Genomic DNA, 19,911 nt, shown 5'->3' with positions numbered 1-19,911 from the left:
CATTCCGAATCATATTTCCATACTAACTTTTGGAAACACTTTAGGTCGATTCTTTACTAGTGCTCTTTGTACTTTTTAGACTTTAATTTATGGAGGGTTTTCACTTCAGTGTTACATTTTAGTGTTTCCTCTTTCTTTCCTTTTTATTTGTATGGGCTGCTATAATTATACTACTACTACTACTACTACTACTACTACTACTACTACTACTACAACTACTACTACTACTACTACTACTACTACTACTACTACTACTAATAATAATAATAATAGTAATAAACAACAATAACATATGTATGTATGTATGTATGTATGTATGTATGTATGTATGTATGTATGTATGTGTGTGTGTATGTATGTATGTATGTATGTATGTATGTATGTATGTATGTATGTATGTATGTATGTATGTGTATGTATGTATGTATGTATGTATGTATGTATGTATGTATGTATGTATGTATGTATGTATGTATGTAAGTGCATCACCACATATCTGCCTTGCAACCTGAGAGAATGCAGTAAAACTTGAATAGGCAAAGGCTACAGCAGTCAAAGTACACAAACCAAGAAACAGAATACTTGATTTGATCCAATCATTCTGAGACCATTTTTATTTTTTTTTTCAGATTTCAGTTTTGCTTCATGTTAATGTCATGAATTCGTAATTACTGTGTTTGAGTTCAGACATGACACTGCTTATACATGTCGCCAAACACCTAGTCAGAGAAATTAATATGACTCACATGGGTGTCAAGACAATAGATACACTAATATAGTATGTCTAGAGATGTCATTCAAGTTAAAGTTTAGTGTCCCTTGTTTCATTTCCTTGACGCTCATAATTATGGATGACCTATTGTTATCTTAAAAGCTCATCTCATATGCGTGACTTATTGTAATTTAATTATTGTAACGACCATAGCGTCGCAGATTCAGCACTTGGCTTTTGACCGTCGAGCTGTCGACTTCTAGCTCTGGCCTTGGAGGGAGGCCGTTTTAGGCCGTTTTTAAAATTAAAATGAATATACATGTGACTGAGTTATATAATAAAAGGTTAGATTTAAGTGGTGACAAAACAAATTAAAACAAAACAATAGTACAAGCAACAAGTTCTTGAAATAAAGTCTGGCAAATAAATCACTTGACTTGTCGTGCCACACAAAGCACTCGTGTCGTGTTATTTATTCGAAATAAGTATGTTTCTAAACCTCAAGTAGAACTCATGTATTGCTAAAAAGCACTTTAATTATGAATATATATATATATATATATATATATATATATATATATATATATATATATATATATATATATATATATATATATATATATATATAGTTTTGGTAGTACTGGAACTCTTTCTTGGGTGTAACTCGGAGTTTCACGCATATTGCGATCATCAGACACTCAGCACTTGAGTGTCTGATGATCGCGCAATGCGTGAAACTCCGAGTTACACCCAAGAAAGAGTTCCAGTACTACCAAAACTATTACGCTCTGCCACTGCGGTATAGAGCACTGTCTTAGCAGATTGATACTCACCGAGTTATATATATATATATATATATATATATATATATATATATATATATATATATATATATATATATATATATATATATATATATATATATATATATATATATATATATATATATATATATATATATGTATATATGCCGATGCCGACACGAGAATAAGTTTTATTTGTCCAACTTCAATAGAGCATCTATCACCTAAACTAAACCCGTTAACTAACGGAACATCAAAGTGATATATATATCGGTGAGTATCAATCTGCTAAGACAGTGCTCTATACCGCAGTGGCAGAGCGCAATAGTTTTGGTAGTACTGGAACTCTTTCTTGGTTGTAACTCGGAGTTTCACGCATTGCGCGATCATCAGACAACTGCTGGTTTCTACTCTCTGGGTGTGTGTTTATATAGATTGCAGACAATAGAAATATCATCACTATTGTCTGTGTTGGTGGGTTGGTGTTGTGTGTGTTGAGGTGTTGGTTGTTATTGTGTGAGTTATTGGGTGAGGACAAGTAGGTGTTGGCGGGTTGTTACATGTTGGGCTTTGATGTTCCGTTAGTTAACGGGTTTAGTTTAGGTGATAGATGCTCTATTGAAGTTGGACAAATAAAACTTATTCTCGTGTCGGCATTTGGATATCAACTCAGTTCTTTTGTTTAGTGTGGAGTTTTTGTCTGCTTTAATGATGATGGTTGTTTTTCGGTTAAACACAGGTTGCATCGTTTTGTTTTATTGGTGTATGCTTGGGCTGTCTTGTTGATGGACCAGGATATGGAAAAGGGCTCGTTGTTTCTTTTCAGTTTCCAAATGTGTTTTGATAGTTCTGTGCTGTTTTCGTGTTTTTCATGTTTGAATGACTGTTTGTGGTTGGCGTATCTCTGTTTGAAGTTGTTCTCTGTTAGACCGATATATACTTTTGTTTGTTTTTTTCCGTGGACGGTGGCTTGGTATACGATATTTTCCGTTTGGCATTCGCCGTTCAAAGGGCAGGTGTCTTTCTGTCTGCAATTACATGGTTTTTGAGTGGGTATGGTTTCGTTGTTGGAGATGGTGGCGTTGTGCGCTTTGATTATGGTAGCCATGTTTGGCATGCAGCTATAACTGACTTTGACATTGTTTCTGTTGAATATTTTGTGTAACTTGGAGTCTGCTGATGAATGCTCTGTGATGTTATATATATATATATATATATATATATATATATATATATATATATATATATATATATATGATATGGTGTGATATTTAAAGGACCACAATGCCCCCCCCCCAATGTACAGCAGGTTTCTTTTGAGCTAGATTTGCCAATGCATAGCTCCGAGGCAATATAAGAGGTAAGCTTGGTTAAAATGACTTCTGTTTTCCCTATTAAGCACAGGAAACGCAGCTATAACTTTAAAAAAGTCTTACTTTTGTTCCCCTTTTAAATGTCAGTCCCTGAGATACACATTCGGATGGTGACACACATAGCATGCACTTTCCCGTGTTCACGGCGAAACAAATAAGCCATACATTATTAACAAGCCCTGATAGGACTGAACAACGAGACGTATCTTATAGTCTAGCTCATATGAAGACCTGTGTAAAATTCGTTTAAAAAATGTTTACCGTTTCTTTTGAATGGTAACTGTCATGCCCTCCTTGTCATTGTACAGCATGGAGTAATTATACTGACAATCACTACTCCACCCATGGTGCAGTAGTATGACTTATTTTTAAATAATACTCGCCCCAACTATTTTTTAAGTTCTCCTCGTAATTTTGGCAAACTATTTTGGTCCGGGTCGGACTCTTGCATTTCATTCTTCAGACCATGGAGGCTCCCCTTATTATACTGCATATGGTTTCTGACTTTTGCTTTTACTTGAACTACAAAGGTCAACCTAAATCACACCTTCTAAACCTCCTTTGTCTTATACACTATCTATCACTGATAGACTTCAGCAGCAACACAGGCAAGGAGTTCATGGTTATCACACGCTGCACAAACTTTAATATTAGCTCCGGTAGAGGACTGCTAATCCTGTACATGTCAAAGTTTTATTCAGAACTGTTATATTGTCATGCTTAATAATTCGCACGAAAGATCAGGTGATGCTAAAGCTTTGATTCAACACAATTTTATTATGGTATCGGTTTTGAGAGCACTAATATCGGTGATCACAAAGTTACCGTATGTAACAACATTGCCGTAGTTGCTGGTGTTTTCGCTACAGCAAAGTACGTGGAAATGTTACAAAATCACTTGGATATCACTTCGCTGTTATTTAAATCTACAAATATCTCTCCCAGTGCTAAGTTCAAACTAGATGACATTTTCCATGAAATCTGGGTGTTTTTTTAAAACCAAAATATGGGACGTACCTTGGGCAAAGAAGTGTCTCAGATATCGGACAGTACTGACGTTTTCGCGCCCAAGACATAGACTGCCAATCAGTGCCATGAACTGTGATCGAATCCAGGGGTCGAATTCGGTAGTAGGACAGTGTTCATGATAATCCCTTTGCAAAAACAATCAACTTTATATGTTAAAGTTATGTTTGAGCGTCATTCCAGGTGAAATAATATTCAAAAAATACCGCCAATGGTGTTGTAGCACAACTGTACAGTTATTAAAAATGTTTATCCATATGCTAGTCCATGTTAACAATAGGTGTTCATTTGCTGAATGACTACCCAGTTGCCTATCCAACCATGTTGCTATCTTTGTGATATACGCGATCATTTGGCTGTCGCTATGGGTATGGTCATGTTGCTAGATATATTTGCATACATTTTTGAATGATTATTCATTTGTCTTTCAATTCCTGATATCTTTGCAATATACGTGATTATTTGACTTGTTATGGGCGTGGTCTTGTTGCTAGGCAAATTTACATACATTTTTTGAATGTTTATTCAATTGTCTATTAATCCCTGTTGTTATCTTTGCAATACTTTAAAAAACCTCCTCACATGTATCCCACCCGTTTCGCGACTCAAAATAATTTCTCTGTCCCTAAAGTTAGCTTATCTCATAGTCAACACAATATCAAGTATGCAGCTGTAACACACTGGAATTCACTCCCAGACTACATAAAAAACATAACTTACAGACATTCATTCAAACATGCCTTAAAAGCTTACTTACTTCAATAAGTAAGTAAGTACTTAGTAATAGGTACTTCAATGTATGTATGTATGTATGTATGTATGTATGTATGTATGTATGTATGTATGTATGTATGTATGTATGTCTATCTTGCTGTTTTTGTTGTTGTTGTTGTTGTTGTTGTTGTTGTAAATCGCATTTATTCGTTCATGCAAAGCATTATTTTGACAATTATTCTTATCACATTTTGTTTATTTTTCCGCTACCCGAGTTTTACCCAGTATTTTCGACTTAACTCATTCTGTAAGGGTTGTGGGCTTGACTAGTTCTGTAGAACTATTCCTACAACCCCCACCAGGTCCATGTAATTACTGATGTACATGTATTTGATTGAATATTCTTTGACTTAATTTAATTTATATATTTTGTTAATTTATTTGTTATGTATGTTTTTTTTCCTGGTGAAATCAATAAATCAAATCAAATATTTGTGACCATTTGGCTGTTGCTATGGACGTGATCTTGTTGCTAGGCACATTTACATACATTTGTAATATGTTTATTCATTTGTCTTTCAATTCCTGTTGTTATCTTTGATATTTGCAATATATGTGATTATTTGATTGTTGCTATCGGTGTGATCTTGTCGCTAGGCAAATTTACATACATTTTTGAATGTTTGTTCAATTGTCTATTAATCCCTGTTGTTATCTTTGTTAAATATACGACCATTTGGCTGTTGCTATGGGCGTGGTCTTGTTGCTAGGGATATTTGCATACATTTTTTGAATGTTTACTCACTTGCCTACCAGATGATGTTATTTGACCAAAATATACTGCCATTCGGTTGTTGCTAAGGGCATGGTCATGGTTGCTAGGGCCAATTGTTTCAAAATTATTTTGAAGAAAATCTGCAGAATAACACTTCTAGAAACATCTCACCAAGTTTCAGTCTCATTGACCAAGTACTTTTTGAGATATAAATTTTTGACCAAAATTCACATGTTTACACCTAATTTGCATATTACTGATGAGATCATTATATGCTTAATAGTTCTTCATCTATACACCAACAGATGCATCCCTCTTAAATTTCAGCCCAATCTGCCAGTGGTTTTGGAATTATAGGTTTTTGACCAAAAAGACACATTTTTAGCCCTACTTTGTATATTACTAAGGGAATAATCATGTCATGAGCAAATCTTAATTTACTCACATCTAAGAATGTCCCCATTAAATTTCATGCCAATCTGCCCAGTACTTTTGGAGTTTTAGTTTTTTGACCAAAAATCACATTTTTTGACCCAAAACCAATATCTCTGATGCAATCATTTTCATTTGAACAATTTCCCAACTAGACACCAGAAGTAACATGACCACCAAATATCAAAGCAATCGGTCCAGCAGTTTTTGACTTTAAGTTGTTTACACACACACACACACACACACACACACACACACAGACAGACAGACACTTTGCCATGCCTATAGCACTACTGAACCAGTGCAGTTGTGCTAAATATGGGAACAAGGAAAAAATCCACAGTACAGACAAGGTCGTACCACTATAGATTCATTGATTTTTTTCTTCCATCAAAATCCAAAACAGGATGACCCCCCATCCCAAATTTTCAAAACAGGATCACCCCCCTACTGCCAATTTTGAAAACAGTGACCCTCCCTACTAATCCAAACCCCCCGGCTGAAGAAACTGACTGGTCCCTAACACAGTTCCTGAGCTCTATGGTAATAGGAGGTTGCAACGTGACGATTTGTTGGAATGGACACAGAGGACGGGCTGAATGGGGCAATATGGCGATGGCAATATGGAGTAATCGGAGCTACAATAATTTTAGCATAATTTAGTTTTTGTTTTTGAACTTTTTATCATTCTAGGGTTCGCACATGCAAATCCTTTAACGACTATTTTATCCATCAGATACTGGCATGATTTTATGCATATTGATGAACTATATCGCATATTTCAAAATTGGAAAATTACAAATAATTACAGCCATGGAGATTAAGGCGGCAAGACTGTATCATATAATTCTAACTGCATGAACATGAAAATGCCATGTAGCCACAAGACCATGCAAATTCCTCTCCAATGTCAAGATCTGCAGAAAATTTGTTTGGCCACAAAATTATACTGCAAGTTAATTTGCAAAATGCTATGAATATTCATTATGATGTTCTAGATACAGTATACATGTGAAAGGATGGTGCATGACTTGCTGGTGTCAATTCCATTAGGAGAGGAACCCCAAAATCAAAATGTCAGTTTTATTCCGGGTCTCTGCAGAAACTTCCAGCTGTCCGAAAACACCCTCATTCACCCTCAAACAGGTGATAATCAGCATGTACTGCAAACACCCTCATTCACCCTCAAACAGGTGATAATCAGCATGTACTGCAAAATAGCCTGTACATATCTTCAGCACAAACGTGGGTGTTAGCACATGTACAGACAATTTTGTGCAGGGTCTATGGTTAGCATTATGGTGAATAGTGTCTATTGTTTAATGTTCTATTGATATGCAAATTATCTAATTTATTCACAAGACCAACATCGACCTGTAATGAGCAGACATCTGACCTCAACCATAGATGTTAGTATCTATTGTTAATATACTATGAGGGGGGAGGGGGGTCATAAAACTCATGAATGATGCAAGCAGTTGGGTAGACTGGTCACCATGTGGAGATTTGAAGGATAAAACTACACCAACAAAAGCAGATATACTGTTTATCATAAAAAGCATTCCTTTATTCAGTTTACACTGTACAGAAGTGGAACTGTCTTTTTAAAAAAAATCACATATTATTACCTAATTTTTCATTGCAATATGTATGATTGTTAGGTGTGAAATTGACTCTGTACACATACCATATGACTTGCTGTAATTCTAAAAAAACTGCCAGCAGTTCAAAGTGTAAGACCAATCTAAAGTTCTTCTTTCTTGTCAAATATTTTACTCTGAAAAACATTGTGCTTTTTTGAGACTACGGATGTGCTTGCAAGGCATAGCATGATATATGCAATCTATATACTCACAACTTTTGTAGATAAGGTTTGAATTTTCACTTAAACATTTGCAGTTAATTTGTTCAGAATTTGTTTAAAATCAAGACAACAAAGCAGAGGTCAGACCATACAACAAACCTTTGAAATAGAGGTCAAAACAACATCAAAATTAAACTTACACTAGCTACAACTGGGACATTTTTTCCATCAAATAACCAAAGATATCTTCACTAGAAATTGGTCAATTACTTATAAAAAGCCATTGTATCTGTTAATTGTGTAGGTAGTGTAGTGGCAAGTTAAATCTTAAGTGAAAACACAATTTTGAATCTGTCACCATGTTAAAACTGTACAAGTTGTAACTGGAATATCATTTGTCAATCAAAGAACCATTATATTTCATTGGAAATTGTTAAAATACAAATAATTAGACATTGTACATGTTAATCAGTGGTCAACATTGTCCATAAGCAGTACAAAAACAGCTGGGTTGCAATTGTGATTGCCACTGAGGGCACTGATTTTTGGGTGTGGACAAAAACTCAATTTGATTTGATTACGACTCTGGTAATCCAGCCTTCTGGTGTACTAAGATAGGTGCAAACTAAATCTATTGTTCTTCAATGTTATATGGTATATTATACAAGCGAGTGATAGCAGTTCCTTTATAAATGTGCAATTCTAATCCACCTGTGATCAAGATAGTGTAAACATTGGAAGTACTAAAACAGTTCACTGCAAATTCATGGAACTCTGTCAATAAAACTCTGTGATGCTTCCCTACTGAGACTGTAAACCAACATCCATTCAATAGGTTATCACTGTTGTATCAACATGTTGTGACAATACTTTTAGTTTGTGTCTATCGTAGTAAATGAAGGTTCAATTACCAGAGTTATTAATATCATGTATACAGCTACAAAAAACATGTTAACCTATAATAGGTGATGCAATACTGTTCAAGATGTACAATATTATAAGTTATTGTATCTATCAAAACATTTTTATTGGACATTCCAGTAGCAGCTAGTGCAGCTTTAAGCCAACATGGCTACTGAATACTGGGAAAAATAACAAGTTGCTGATTTCCTTAACAACATGATAGTGAACAACCTAATTTCTTTGGGGGCAAAGTTGATAAAATAATATTATTTTTAATTCTTGTTTCGAATTACAAATTCACTTCTGAAACATTAAACACTGATGCAGTGGCCGATATACAACTAATACAGAAGAAATTGTTAAGAAAACTTAATACTTTAAATTTCCTGTGATTTACAAGAAATCCTGATTGTCAAGTTTGTTAACCTTGCCACTGTCATAGGGTGGAAGTACAAAGTCATCACAGTCATAGGCTGGAAGTACAAAGTTATCACTGCATGAACAATCATATACTGTAAACCTAGATATTTTTACTACTAGAAAAACTTTGTGATTTTAGAGTCTTCAGCTAGTTCTCAATGACTAATTTTTACTAATTACCAGACGGATAAATTGTGTTTATGTACAAGAAGGCATTTTAGTCACTACTTATTTTTGTAACAAAGTTTCTCCTCACTCAAAACAAAAGTTTGCTGATGTCTCGTCTGCATCGTCACGGGTGTACTTACATTGTCACATGTCATGGAAGACAATGACAATGACAAAGATTTGCTTCCAAGAATTTTTTGACTGTGAGTAGAAATTTAATTAATGAGTATGAACCCAGAGTCCATCAACATTCATTCTCATACTTTTTTTTGCTTCTTTTATTTTCCAGTGAAATAACTGAAAATAAGTCTGTAGTGAAAATTTCCACATTTACAGTATTGCAGTTCATATAAGACTGCTCTAGAAGCTGATGGCCTTTTACAAATTACTTTTTTGTACACAGGTCAAGTTTGGATCAGAGTTCAAGTTTTGGTGTGATATGCAGTTGTCTGATATAACTATTGGAAAAATTGGTTATGAACAATAGTATAATTTGGTCTCATCCTTATGGTTCCACTGATAAGATAACACTAATGTGAAAACCCGGCATTAAATCATGGGTCTTTCACTTGAAACCATAACTGTTATGCATGATTTTACTGGTATTTTCATGTCATTCATATAATTTCTCTCTGCTACCTTAATGAGTAATATCAATGTATGGATCAGGGTGGCAGGAGAGGAGGGAGGGGGCCGGGCTGTAAATGAGGGCAGAGATTTTGTATGTGGCACAGCCCCATCTATGGATTCTATATATATGTACCATTACTGGACTGGGAGTGTTATTATAATACATAAAATGCACTAAGGTGTGTATGAGAAGAGCGGAAGTCAGAATTTTCTATTTCAAATGTACATCACCATGTGAAATACTCCTGCCTTTGGTTGCAAACAAAGTGCTACATACAGCATACATTCAGTACCGGTGTATTCTAGTTTAACATTTTCAAAAAATTGTTTTGTAGTGCTTATTAGTAACTCTTATGATAAAAAACACTGCCAAAGTTCTGCTGATTTGTGTCCATTCAGAAAATAATCCCTAACTTGCTAAGTATAATGTCTGGTACGATGTATACAAAACCTTTTACAGCATAAAGCTGCTAAAAGCTCCTACACATTGCAAATAGTCCATTTTTGCATCAGTGAGTGATGCAATTTTCTATTTTTGCGCCAGTGAGTAATTCAAATAGTCCATTTTTGCACCAGTGAGTGAGTGATGCAATGGTCTATTTTTGCACCAGTGAGTGATGCAATGGTCCATTTTTGCACCAGTGAGTGATGCAATAGTCTATTTTTGCACCAGTGAGTGATGCAATGGTCTATTTTTGCACCAGTGAGTGATGCAATGGTCTATTTTTGCACCAGTGAGTGATGCAATGGTCTATTTTTGCACCAGTGAGTGAGTGATGCAATGGTCTATTATTGCACCAGTGAGTGATGCAATGGTCTATTTTTGCACCAGTGAGTGATGCAATGGTCTAATTTTTGCACCAGTGAGTGAATTATAAGTAAATGCATGTTATAGTCTAAAATTTTGCAATGCTGGCTTTCATTTTTTTGTTTTGTGTTTCATTTTCTGTTGTTTTGTGCACACATATTTTTTATTTTGTTAAAAAAAGTATTGTTGTTACAGATGTACTGTACTGCCTTATGTAAATCTCTCACATGACTTTGACCCAAACACAGATAGAAATAAGTACAAATGGAACACAATAGTTCTCTTTTTTCTTATTATCAAAATGTTATTTGAACTGGGGAAAAAGTGGTTTGACAATTACAACAAATTTGTAAGAACAAAATAAAATCTGTGCAAAAATATAAAAATGGTTTCTCTGGGAAAAAGACAACTACGGTTTGTTTGACCTGCACAAGTAGACTACAATACTGCACTCACAAAATGAAAAGGGAACAACAAAACTATGACTGGGTCCTCTGATATGCTGAAACACTTGGGTGGTTAAAGTGACTGTGTTTGGAGAAATACAGTGATTACTTATTGTTGGAATCTTGAAATCTGCATCATGCTCAAGGCAGACAGAAATATATGGTGAAAAGCCCTACCTGTAAACTCTACACTGTATCAGTTGCAGACAGGAATATATGGCGAAAAGCCCTACCTGTAAACTCTACACTGTATCAGTTGTATTTTGTTAAGCTAGGAAATCTTTATCTCTGAGAGCTAAAATGTAGTCAGGACTTCAAGCCTCAAGTTCATATCTATAAACTGTCCTTTTTATATTCTTTACTTTGAGCACACAGTACAATTTTTCTAAAGAAATGCCCACAATGATGAAATACATTGGCTAATAAGCATGCCTTGATTGAGTGAGACAAATGATGCTCTTTTAAAGCTTTCGAAATACATATACAGCTTCCTGGGTGTCAGAGTCCCTAGTAGCCTTGACATCATTATCTATACAGAGTCCAAGGCCAGTATGTGTCTTGTGATATTCAGAGTCCTGGGAGCACCATCATTATCAAAACATAGCAATTGTACAAATGGTCAGTGCAGAAAGTCACATGACAGCTATGCGTCACATTATGACAGCCATGCATTACATTTGGTTTAAAAATGTAAACTTTAGGCTAAAAAACCCTATCAACTTTATACATGTCTTTCTGAAAAATACATCAGAAATAAAACTGGACAGAGTAAAGGAAAGAATTTCAAGTTTCGAAATAAACTTCAAAATATTATATCCAAATAGATACAGGTTGATAAAAATGACTTTTTGAGCTCTTATTCATTGCACACAATGCCCAAGATAATAAAAGTTAAATTTGAAATCACAGAATTATGCTCAGTATTTTATAGTATAAACAAAAGTAAAGAAATCTTCAATACACTTGCTTGAAGGGCACAGAAATTATACAGATCACCAAAAAGAAAAAATGCTTGGTATATTGTAAGTCTTTAATATTAGATTTGCAATGTATATGCATTGCTATAAATATGGCAGAAAATAGTAAAACCTGACTAAGAAAAGAGACTGAAGAAAGAAACTAATCATAACTGTTTAGATTATGAAGAATCTGAACGTCAATCTGTGTTTTCAGCCCTTTTTATTACTATGACTTTGTAGAGACTACAATAAGCACCGCTAGTTTCTAGATCTTTAGACGACGAACTGTAAATATTCTTCACCTGAATTGAGCCATGCCATTCATCTGACCACCCCTGACTGTTGGTGCAATCCTATTGCACTGTAAACAGGCCTGTCTCATTATCTCTAATACATAGGGGTGGTAAGATACCACAAAAACATGGGTTGATAATTTACAAGCACTTGCATAATAAATTAGACATTTCAGCTGAACTTCTACAGAATTATTTTTTTGATCTCCAAGAGAATTTTTTTTTTTAACGTGTGTGAGTTTCATACTAGACATAATCAGCACCAGCGTACACAACTCCATCAGTATCCACATCTTTGAAGTCCACTGTTGTATCTCTGTGCTTCAAGTCTTTGTTATCCCTGTATGATTTGTCATTTAAAGGATCCCAAAATACAACTTCTTCTCCATCTGATTCCCCACTGATGTCTGGAATGTCATCTTGTATTGGCAGTGTTGTGGGAAGCATTGGCACACCGAAACCACCTTTATGAGGTGAGTGTATCGGGCACTGTGGATCAATTTCAAAATCATCATCGTCATCGTCTGTTTCGTCTAACTCTAATGGACTGACATTTCCATGTACTGGACAAGGTTTTGTCGGTGATTTGGGTGGTGACCGCACACCGTGAATTGGACATGATCGCATGTCGTCGTCAAAGTCCCGACCTAATAATGGACTAGAAGTTCCCATTTCTCTACAATTATTGTCATTCAACTGTCTACACTCTGATGGTCGTTTCCGAACTTTTGTTTCAGGTGACTCTGTCAAATGTTTGAGTTCCTCTTCTGAGGAATCACCTGAGCTGATCCAGTCATGCAGTAAGATTTCATCTCCTTCAGGACCGAGATTATCTGGTTCCGTGACTAGTTCATCGCCATTTTGTACTTGATCGTAGGATGGCGGAGGCTCATATTGCAAACTTGGAATATTGGAAGGTGTTGGTAAATGAGTGCCTGTATAGGGCAATGTCTTTGGTGAGTTAGTCCTAGACAACTGGTTCATTTCAAACATTTCTGGTTTAGCACCTAGATGTGTAGGAGAATATTGCAGGTTTTGCTGCATAGATGGGGGCACACGTTTCAATTCTGGCAGTGATTCCTTGCTGTGAGGGGACACATCACCCGCCACTGTTCCGTTAGCTTGCTCCAATCCACAATCTGGAAATACCTGCTGCTGTTGACTCCCTATCAGTGATAGAATAACAAATTCCGAGAGATTATCCATCCATAAATCCATAAATGACACTTAACTATATATGAGATAGTAGGATTAATACCATAAACTGTAGAACTGTTCTCATTCTCTCTGTGCCTGTTGTTAAACAAAAGTGAGAAATTCCAAATTTGGAAAGTTGTGAATAGCCAGATTTGAAACCAAACAAACAGCCTCTATGAAATGCAAGTCCACAGTAGTTGTCAAAATGAATAACACACGTGAGATGGTAAGTACTGGAGTAAAGCAAAATAACAAACATGTAAACATAAAAATTAATAGCAAACTGACTAACATACAAGTACCTAACATGCTGCTACTATGAAAACAGTGTCACTTTGTACCATTCAGCTTCTGAGAATGAAAGTTTTATGATACTGAAGCTACAAGTGCTGTGCCATAGCGTGGGCAGATATATCAAGTAAGAATGTTAGAGTCAGGAGAAAATCAATGCAGATTATTGACGAGTTCTTGTGACTTTTTGTCTGTGCTATCACAATTCCTTAGTTGAAATAGATGCCTCCACAATGCAATACAATACAGACTTATTCATAATGTAGTTGCATACCAAATTATCCAATCTCAAAATCATACCGTGATCTGTTCTGTCAATCCAGACGACCTCTATGCATTTATAGACTGATTTAGTCCCTGTAAAATCTGTCTTTTCATATTGCTACAATTGATATGATACTATGTTACAATTGAACTAACTATAAGAGTCTCTCTACCTATCTGAAAGTACTGCATGCATTGTGGATTTTAATCTACTATATTGATAATTGACACAAAGGATGTAAGGAAATTCAAGCCGACATTGTTTTGGGGAATACCCTAGAAGATGTAATCAATAAAAGTGGATTACGTACATTAGTGTGGTACTTTATTGCTTCTAAACACATTATTCAGTAGCTGTTTTTGTTCATCATCTACATTACAATGGTTTGTATAGCAAAAACTTGTTTCTATACATACAATGCATACATACATACGAGACAAGGTGGTGTATTGAGTCCAACCATTCAGTTTTCCATTGTATTGACCCCTCTATAAAGGCTGGTGTCAGAAGTTATGGCATTGGGGTGGGGCGTGGGGGTCCTGGGGAGAAATAATTTTGGTCGAAAAAAATTTCAGAGCCCCCTTCGCACTCTAAAATATTTTCATGTCTCCCCCCGAAATGAACCCAAGAATTTTCATAGCCCCTCTCCCAGCTGCACATATTTTAATATGTAATTATACATTAACCCCCCCCCCTCCCTTCCACTTCAGCGATGTACAGTATGGTACACTACATGACACACTGTAAGCTAACAGTGGAAATCAACTTCAGCATCCATACATAACATGTGGAGTCATGATGGGTGAATGGTTAGCGTGACTGGCTTGGAATCTACAGGTTGCAGGTTCGAGCCCTGTCGCTGCCTGCTGTTTGTTTCTGAGTGGCTAAAGTCCTTGGGCAAGATTTGAACCACGACTGTGCTTCAGTCAACCCAGCTGTATAATTGGGGACCTGGTAGGATGTAGGTTGCAATGTGAAGGCTTTAATCCTATGCGCTTAAATGGCTGCAATGGATTGTATGCTCCCCGGGGAGTTGAGGAAGACTAAAGGGCCGTTGTGCCATTCTGATCCGAGCCAGGGTTAATAAGTGTGGGAAAGCGCTATATAAGAACAGAACATTAACATGCAGAGAGATTTCTTTATAAATAGATGTGGGCTTTGTGAAAAAGGTCTATCATTGGCTGTAACCTGTACTTGGAAAAACTTAGCCAGCAGAGTTTTCTTTTTGAATCTTAATTCTGGGCAGAAACGGCACCCCCATGATATCTTGTGGGGAGGTTGTAGGAGGGGGTGTCCACGATAGGCACATTTTTGAAAATAAGGACATGTAGGAGGCCATTTAGTGGCATAAAATTTCAAACCATACACATTATCGGAAGCCATAGAGTACTTGAAAAGTGTCTTCAATACCCAATTTGTACTCTCAATACATTATACAACTGTATGGCTATATTACCTACACTTTAAGTTATACAGAGATATTTTGGCAGACACACACATTCGCTTGGTCATTAACTGCCTCATAATTAAATGTATGGTAGGTAAATGAAGTGAACAATTTTGCAAAGTACAAGGTAAACAACTGCTCCTGAGGTTTGAATGTTTAAAAAAGTCTCAACAGAGAGAGACAGAGTGAGAGAAGGAGACATACAGAGATGGAGAAGAGAGAGAGAGAGAGAGAGAGAGAGAGAGAGAGAGAGAGAGAGAGAGAGAGAGAGAGAGAGAGAGAGAGAGACACACACACACACACACAGATACAAATACAGATAGACAGACAGACAGAGGAAGGCATACACTTACACAAATGCATTCACATGGCTATCACCCAACTCAGTGCTGAATACAGGCTGTAGAAGTAACTGCTGCAAAGCTGTGAGAATTTTTTGAAATTTACTTGGTAAACAACTGCTCCTGAGATTTAATTTTGGTTCAAATCATGAGCAAAACATTTTGGGCCCCCCTTTCAGACCATCAGATTTTTCATGGCCCCCCTTTGAACCTTCAATTTTTTTCATGGCCTCCAATTTCTCCCCAGGCCCCCCCTCCCCCACGTAAATTCTGACTCCAGCCTAAGGATTAAATACTACACAAATTCACTTTCTATTTACACGTGAGAGTAATAATAGTTTGCCAACACAAACATATTCATTTACTATTCACATGTCATACAATTCATGCAAATTTTTTTGTTAGTTGAAATTACTATTCATTTTGCACCAAATTTGGATATATATACTGGCACAATACTTATATTCTGACTTTGCTGTTTGCAAGTCATGAATTCGGCCAATATTTGTGGGATTATTTAATATTAATTATATAATTAGATACTTAATATCAATTTTTGATACAAATTTGCATATATGCATGTAAAAGTTTCTTTGAGTCTCTCACTTTGTACCCAAAAATTCCTGACTAGTACAGAAAATGTACAAATATTGCAATAATATACAGAATTCATTATTTCTCAATCTGACTTTAATTTTGTGTATTTTATATCTTTTGAATTGAGGTAGCAGATATAACTTACTATTCCAGACTGCATAAATATTGCACAAACCATCAAAATTTCCTTCCTAAAATCATTCACTTTTAAAATTTAAACCAATGTGTCTTCCTTTCGATTATTTTTAGGCCTAAAAAAAAAATTGTTTGTTCCGGTTACCCGACCCCACCTAGTTTTTCATGCTGACCCTTAACTTTTTAATGTATTCCAGAAAAAATAATAAAATCATGAAAATTGCAAAGTCTCGCAAGAAATAGTGGATGTGGAAACTGACATCAACTTACAAAGACAATATAAAACTTTTTAATTGCTGTACATCTGATGAGAAGAAACCAATAAGACAGAGACTGTATGGACAACAATGGAAAACTTAACTACCTGAACTAGACATAGACAAAAAAATAATACATAGGACTAATAAAAAAAATTGTGTGGTTCTGATTACGCTCAATTTTAGAGTAGGAGGGGTAGGTAGATTTTTAATTTTGTTTTGTTATTTTTTTTTCATGTGTGAGTGTCTAGTTCAGGTTCTCCATTGCTTTCCAAATGGTCTCTGTGTTATTTATTTCTTCCTATCAGATATACAGCCATTACAGATTGGAAGAACAGTTTTTTTGTTTCTTTTAAAGTTGATGTCAGTTTCCACAGCCACTATTTCTCATGAGACTACATAATTTTTGCGATTTTATTATTTTTTCTGGAATATGTAAAACAAAGTTTAGAGTAGGCAGTGAAAAGTTAGGTGGGGTCGGGTAACCGGAACCAAACAATTATCTTTTTGGACCATATAAAAATAAAATAAAAAATCTACCTACCTCACCTTTTTTAAAATTGAGTGTAATCTGAACCACACAATTTTTTTTGTTAGACCTTATGATGACATGCCAAATATCATACAACTTTGGAAATAACAGCGTTGCGGTTGCTTGCTTGTGGCAATGAAGAATGAGACAAGTTTCAAGCAAAGACATACAATATAATCAGTGTCGGTAACTTTTCAAAGTATAAACACCACAGGATCCCCGGTGACACACTCTGTTTACTGATTAGGACACTGCATGTGATAATGATCAAATGGGACAGTGTGGCTCATACCAGAGGCTCATACCATTATGAAGTATAATATTAAATACAATTTCGTATACAACAACAACAACAACAACAACAACAGTAACAACTTCATCTTATTATAATTCAAGCTACATACAACATGTTATTTGTTGATCACTGAAATCAGTATTGAAATGGATTTATTATTTTGTCTATTCATGTACTTCGAATGATTTATTTTGTTATCCAGCAGGCGCACACGTAGCATTACTTTTACAAAATGTCATCCCTCGGAAAATGGTTCATGTAAATTTACGCTCAAAAGTTGTGAGAGTTGGAACAAAAATACTCGACATGTTATCAATTTATCATTATTTCAAACCCAACTGCTTGTCCGACATGTAGATAATTGACTTTGGCTTTCCCATCGGCATGCAAGGGTAGACAATGCCTTCTGTAAACATGCTATACCAAATCATGTACTGTTGTCTTCGCTTGGTACATGTAATTCCGACATCTTTGCTACCTCTGATTTGCAAAAGATGACTTCAATTCTGGTCGACACATTATGTGACTGTACAAACACGTGTGTGGTGTACGGGCCTTAGTTTGCTGTCAGTATACGTAAGTTATATCTCTCTTCCCATCGCTCATTCCATTTTGGCTGTGTGTTGTGTCGGCATTGATAACACTAATGTACGTGTATCTAAGTAATAAATGCTATTTCTTGCCAATTATTTTGTAATAGACTAAACATTCCATAATCAAAAATACACACCACTCGGTTTCATTTCACCAACATTAAGATGTAACATTTCAAAATTCAAAGACCAACCCTACCGAGAAATGGTATGTGCTATGGTGCGTCTTGTACAATCTTACCTAATGTTATCAGCAGTAAAGGAAGTCACGTTGACGGCATGAACAGTCCTAGAACACCGTGGGAGTTTATTTTAGAACATGACAGATATAAACAAAGTCATAAAGCTTTCCGTCAACCGACATCAGAGGCACCGGCTGTTGTTTTGTGTCACTTATCTTGTTGTCTTTACCTAAATTGTCTCTGCTTGAAGCTCACTTCATGCAAGCTACCGCAACGCTATATATTCCATAGTTGTAATTATAAACCTGATATGGGTGATTGGCAAGACATATCATTAAAACATTATTGTTTTGTTTTTGTTACTCCTCAAGGTTGTACCATGTCAAATACATTTATACCATTATGGATTATTTTACACTTTGATAACAATTTTAGGGTAGATAAGGAATATGTGACTTGTCGTATTTCACACCTACTTACAAGTATGTTGCATTCTTTAATGATGTCATGTGTACATGAAATACACAAACAAATAGAGAGCCAGAGACTGACAGCCAAAGAGACATGCAGATACAACTTCTGACATCAGACCGTGGAAGAACAGAAGCTGTTTCAAGTGGGGAAAGTAAACAAATGAATTGGATTAATAACACTTGGCACATCACGTTTGGAAGTACAGACACTTGTATTACATTCCATCATTTGATAAGAACAGTTTTATGGCCACTTTACATAATAGTTTATGGTCACAAAGAATTTCCAGTTCCCCTGGCATTTCATGTACACATAAAGAGGCCATAAAACTGTTCTCATCAAACAATGGTGTGTAATACAAGTCTCAGCTGTTACAACATGCTGAGCCAAGTGTTATTAATCAAATTCATTTGTTTTCTTTCCCAGTTTATAACAGGTTGTTTGTCCATGGTCTGATGTCAGCAGTTGTAAACAGAGAGACAGACAGACAGACAGACCCGGCCAGAACAAAGAGCCAGCCAGACCAGACTGACTGACAAACACATAGAGAAAGACAGAAAAACAGAGACAACAGATGATGCAATCAAATTGGGAAACAGAAAATATTGTAAATATGGCACATATCAGATTTCAGATATTTGACATAATTTTATCACATTTGAGACTTTTTACATCATTCTTTAAGGGTGAGATTCACTGAGGTTCGTTGGGGAATTTTTTTTACTCATTATGAACCTTCATGGTATATTGACCATCATTTGGTGAAAAGATTTCTTGAAATTTGTTTATTTTTTCCACAAATAAATTGGAAAGGAAAAAATACCGCCAATGGCATTGTACCACAACTATAGTTGTTAAAAATGTTTATCCATATGCTAGTCCATGCATGTTGCTATCTTTGCGATATACGCGATCCTTTGGCTGTTGCTATGGGGGTAGTCATGTTGCTAGACATATTTGCATACATTTTTGAATGTTTTTGTTCACTTGTGTATGAATTCCTGATATTATCTTTGCAATATATGTTATCATTTGGCTG

General features: G+C 35.7%; 1 protein-coding gene across 1 annotated transcript in view; it reads right to left on the bottom strand.

Annotated features, from left to right (window-relative positions):
• Positions 1 to 7,431: 7,431 nt before the first annotated feature.
• LOC144435550 (voltage-dependent T-type calcium channel subunit alpha-1G-like) overlaps positions 7,432 to 19,911 on the bottom strand; it is a 260,713-nt gene continuing 248,233 nt past the window's right edge. The window contains exon 32 of the mRNA XM_078124138.1: positions 7,432 to 13,432. Within this exon, the coding sequence (XP_077980264.1) occupies positions 12,513 to 13,432 (920 nt within the window). The 3' untranslated portion in view covers positions 7,432 to 12,512. The remainder of the gene's footprint in view (positions 13,433 to 19,911) is intronic.

Source organism: Glandiceps talaboti, chromosome 5 (assembly GCF_964340395.1).
Source record: "Glandiceps talaboti chromosome 5, keGlaTala1.1, whole genome shotgun sequence".
Lineage (NCBI taxonomy): Eukaryota > Metazoa > Hemichordata > Enteropneusta > Spengelidae > Glandiceps > Glandiceps talaboti.
This window is presented reverse-complemented; position numbering and strand designations above follow the sequence as displayed.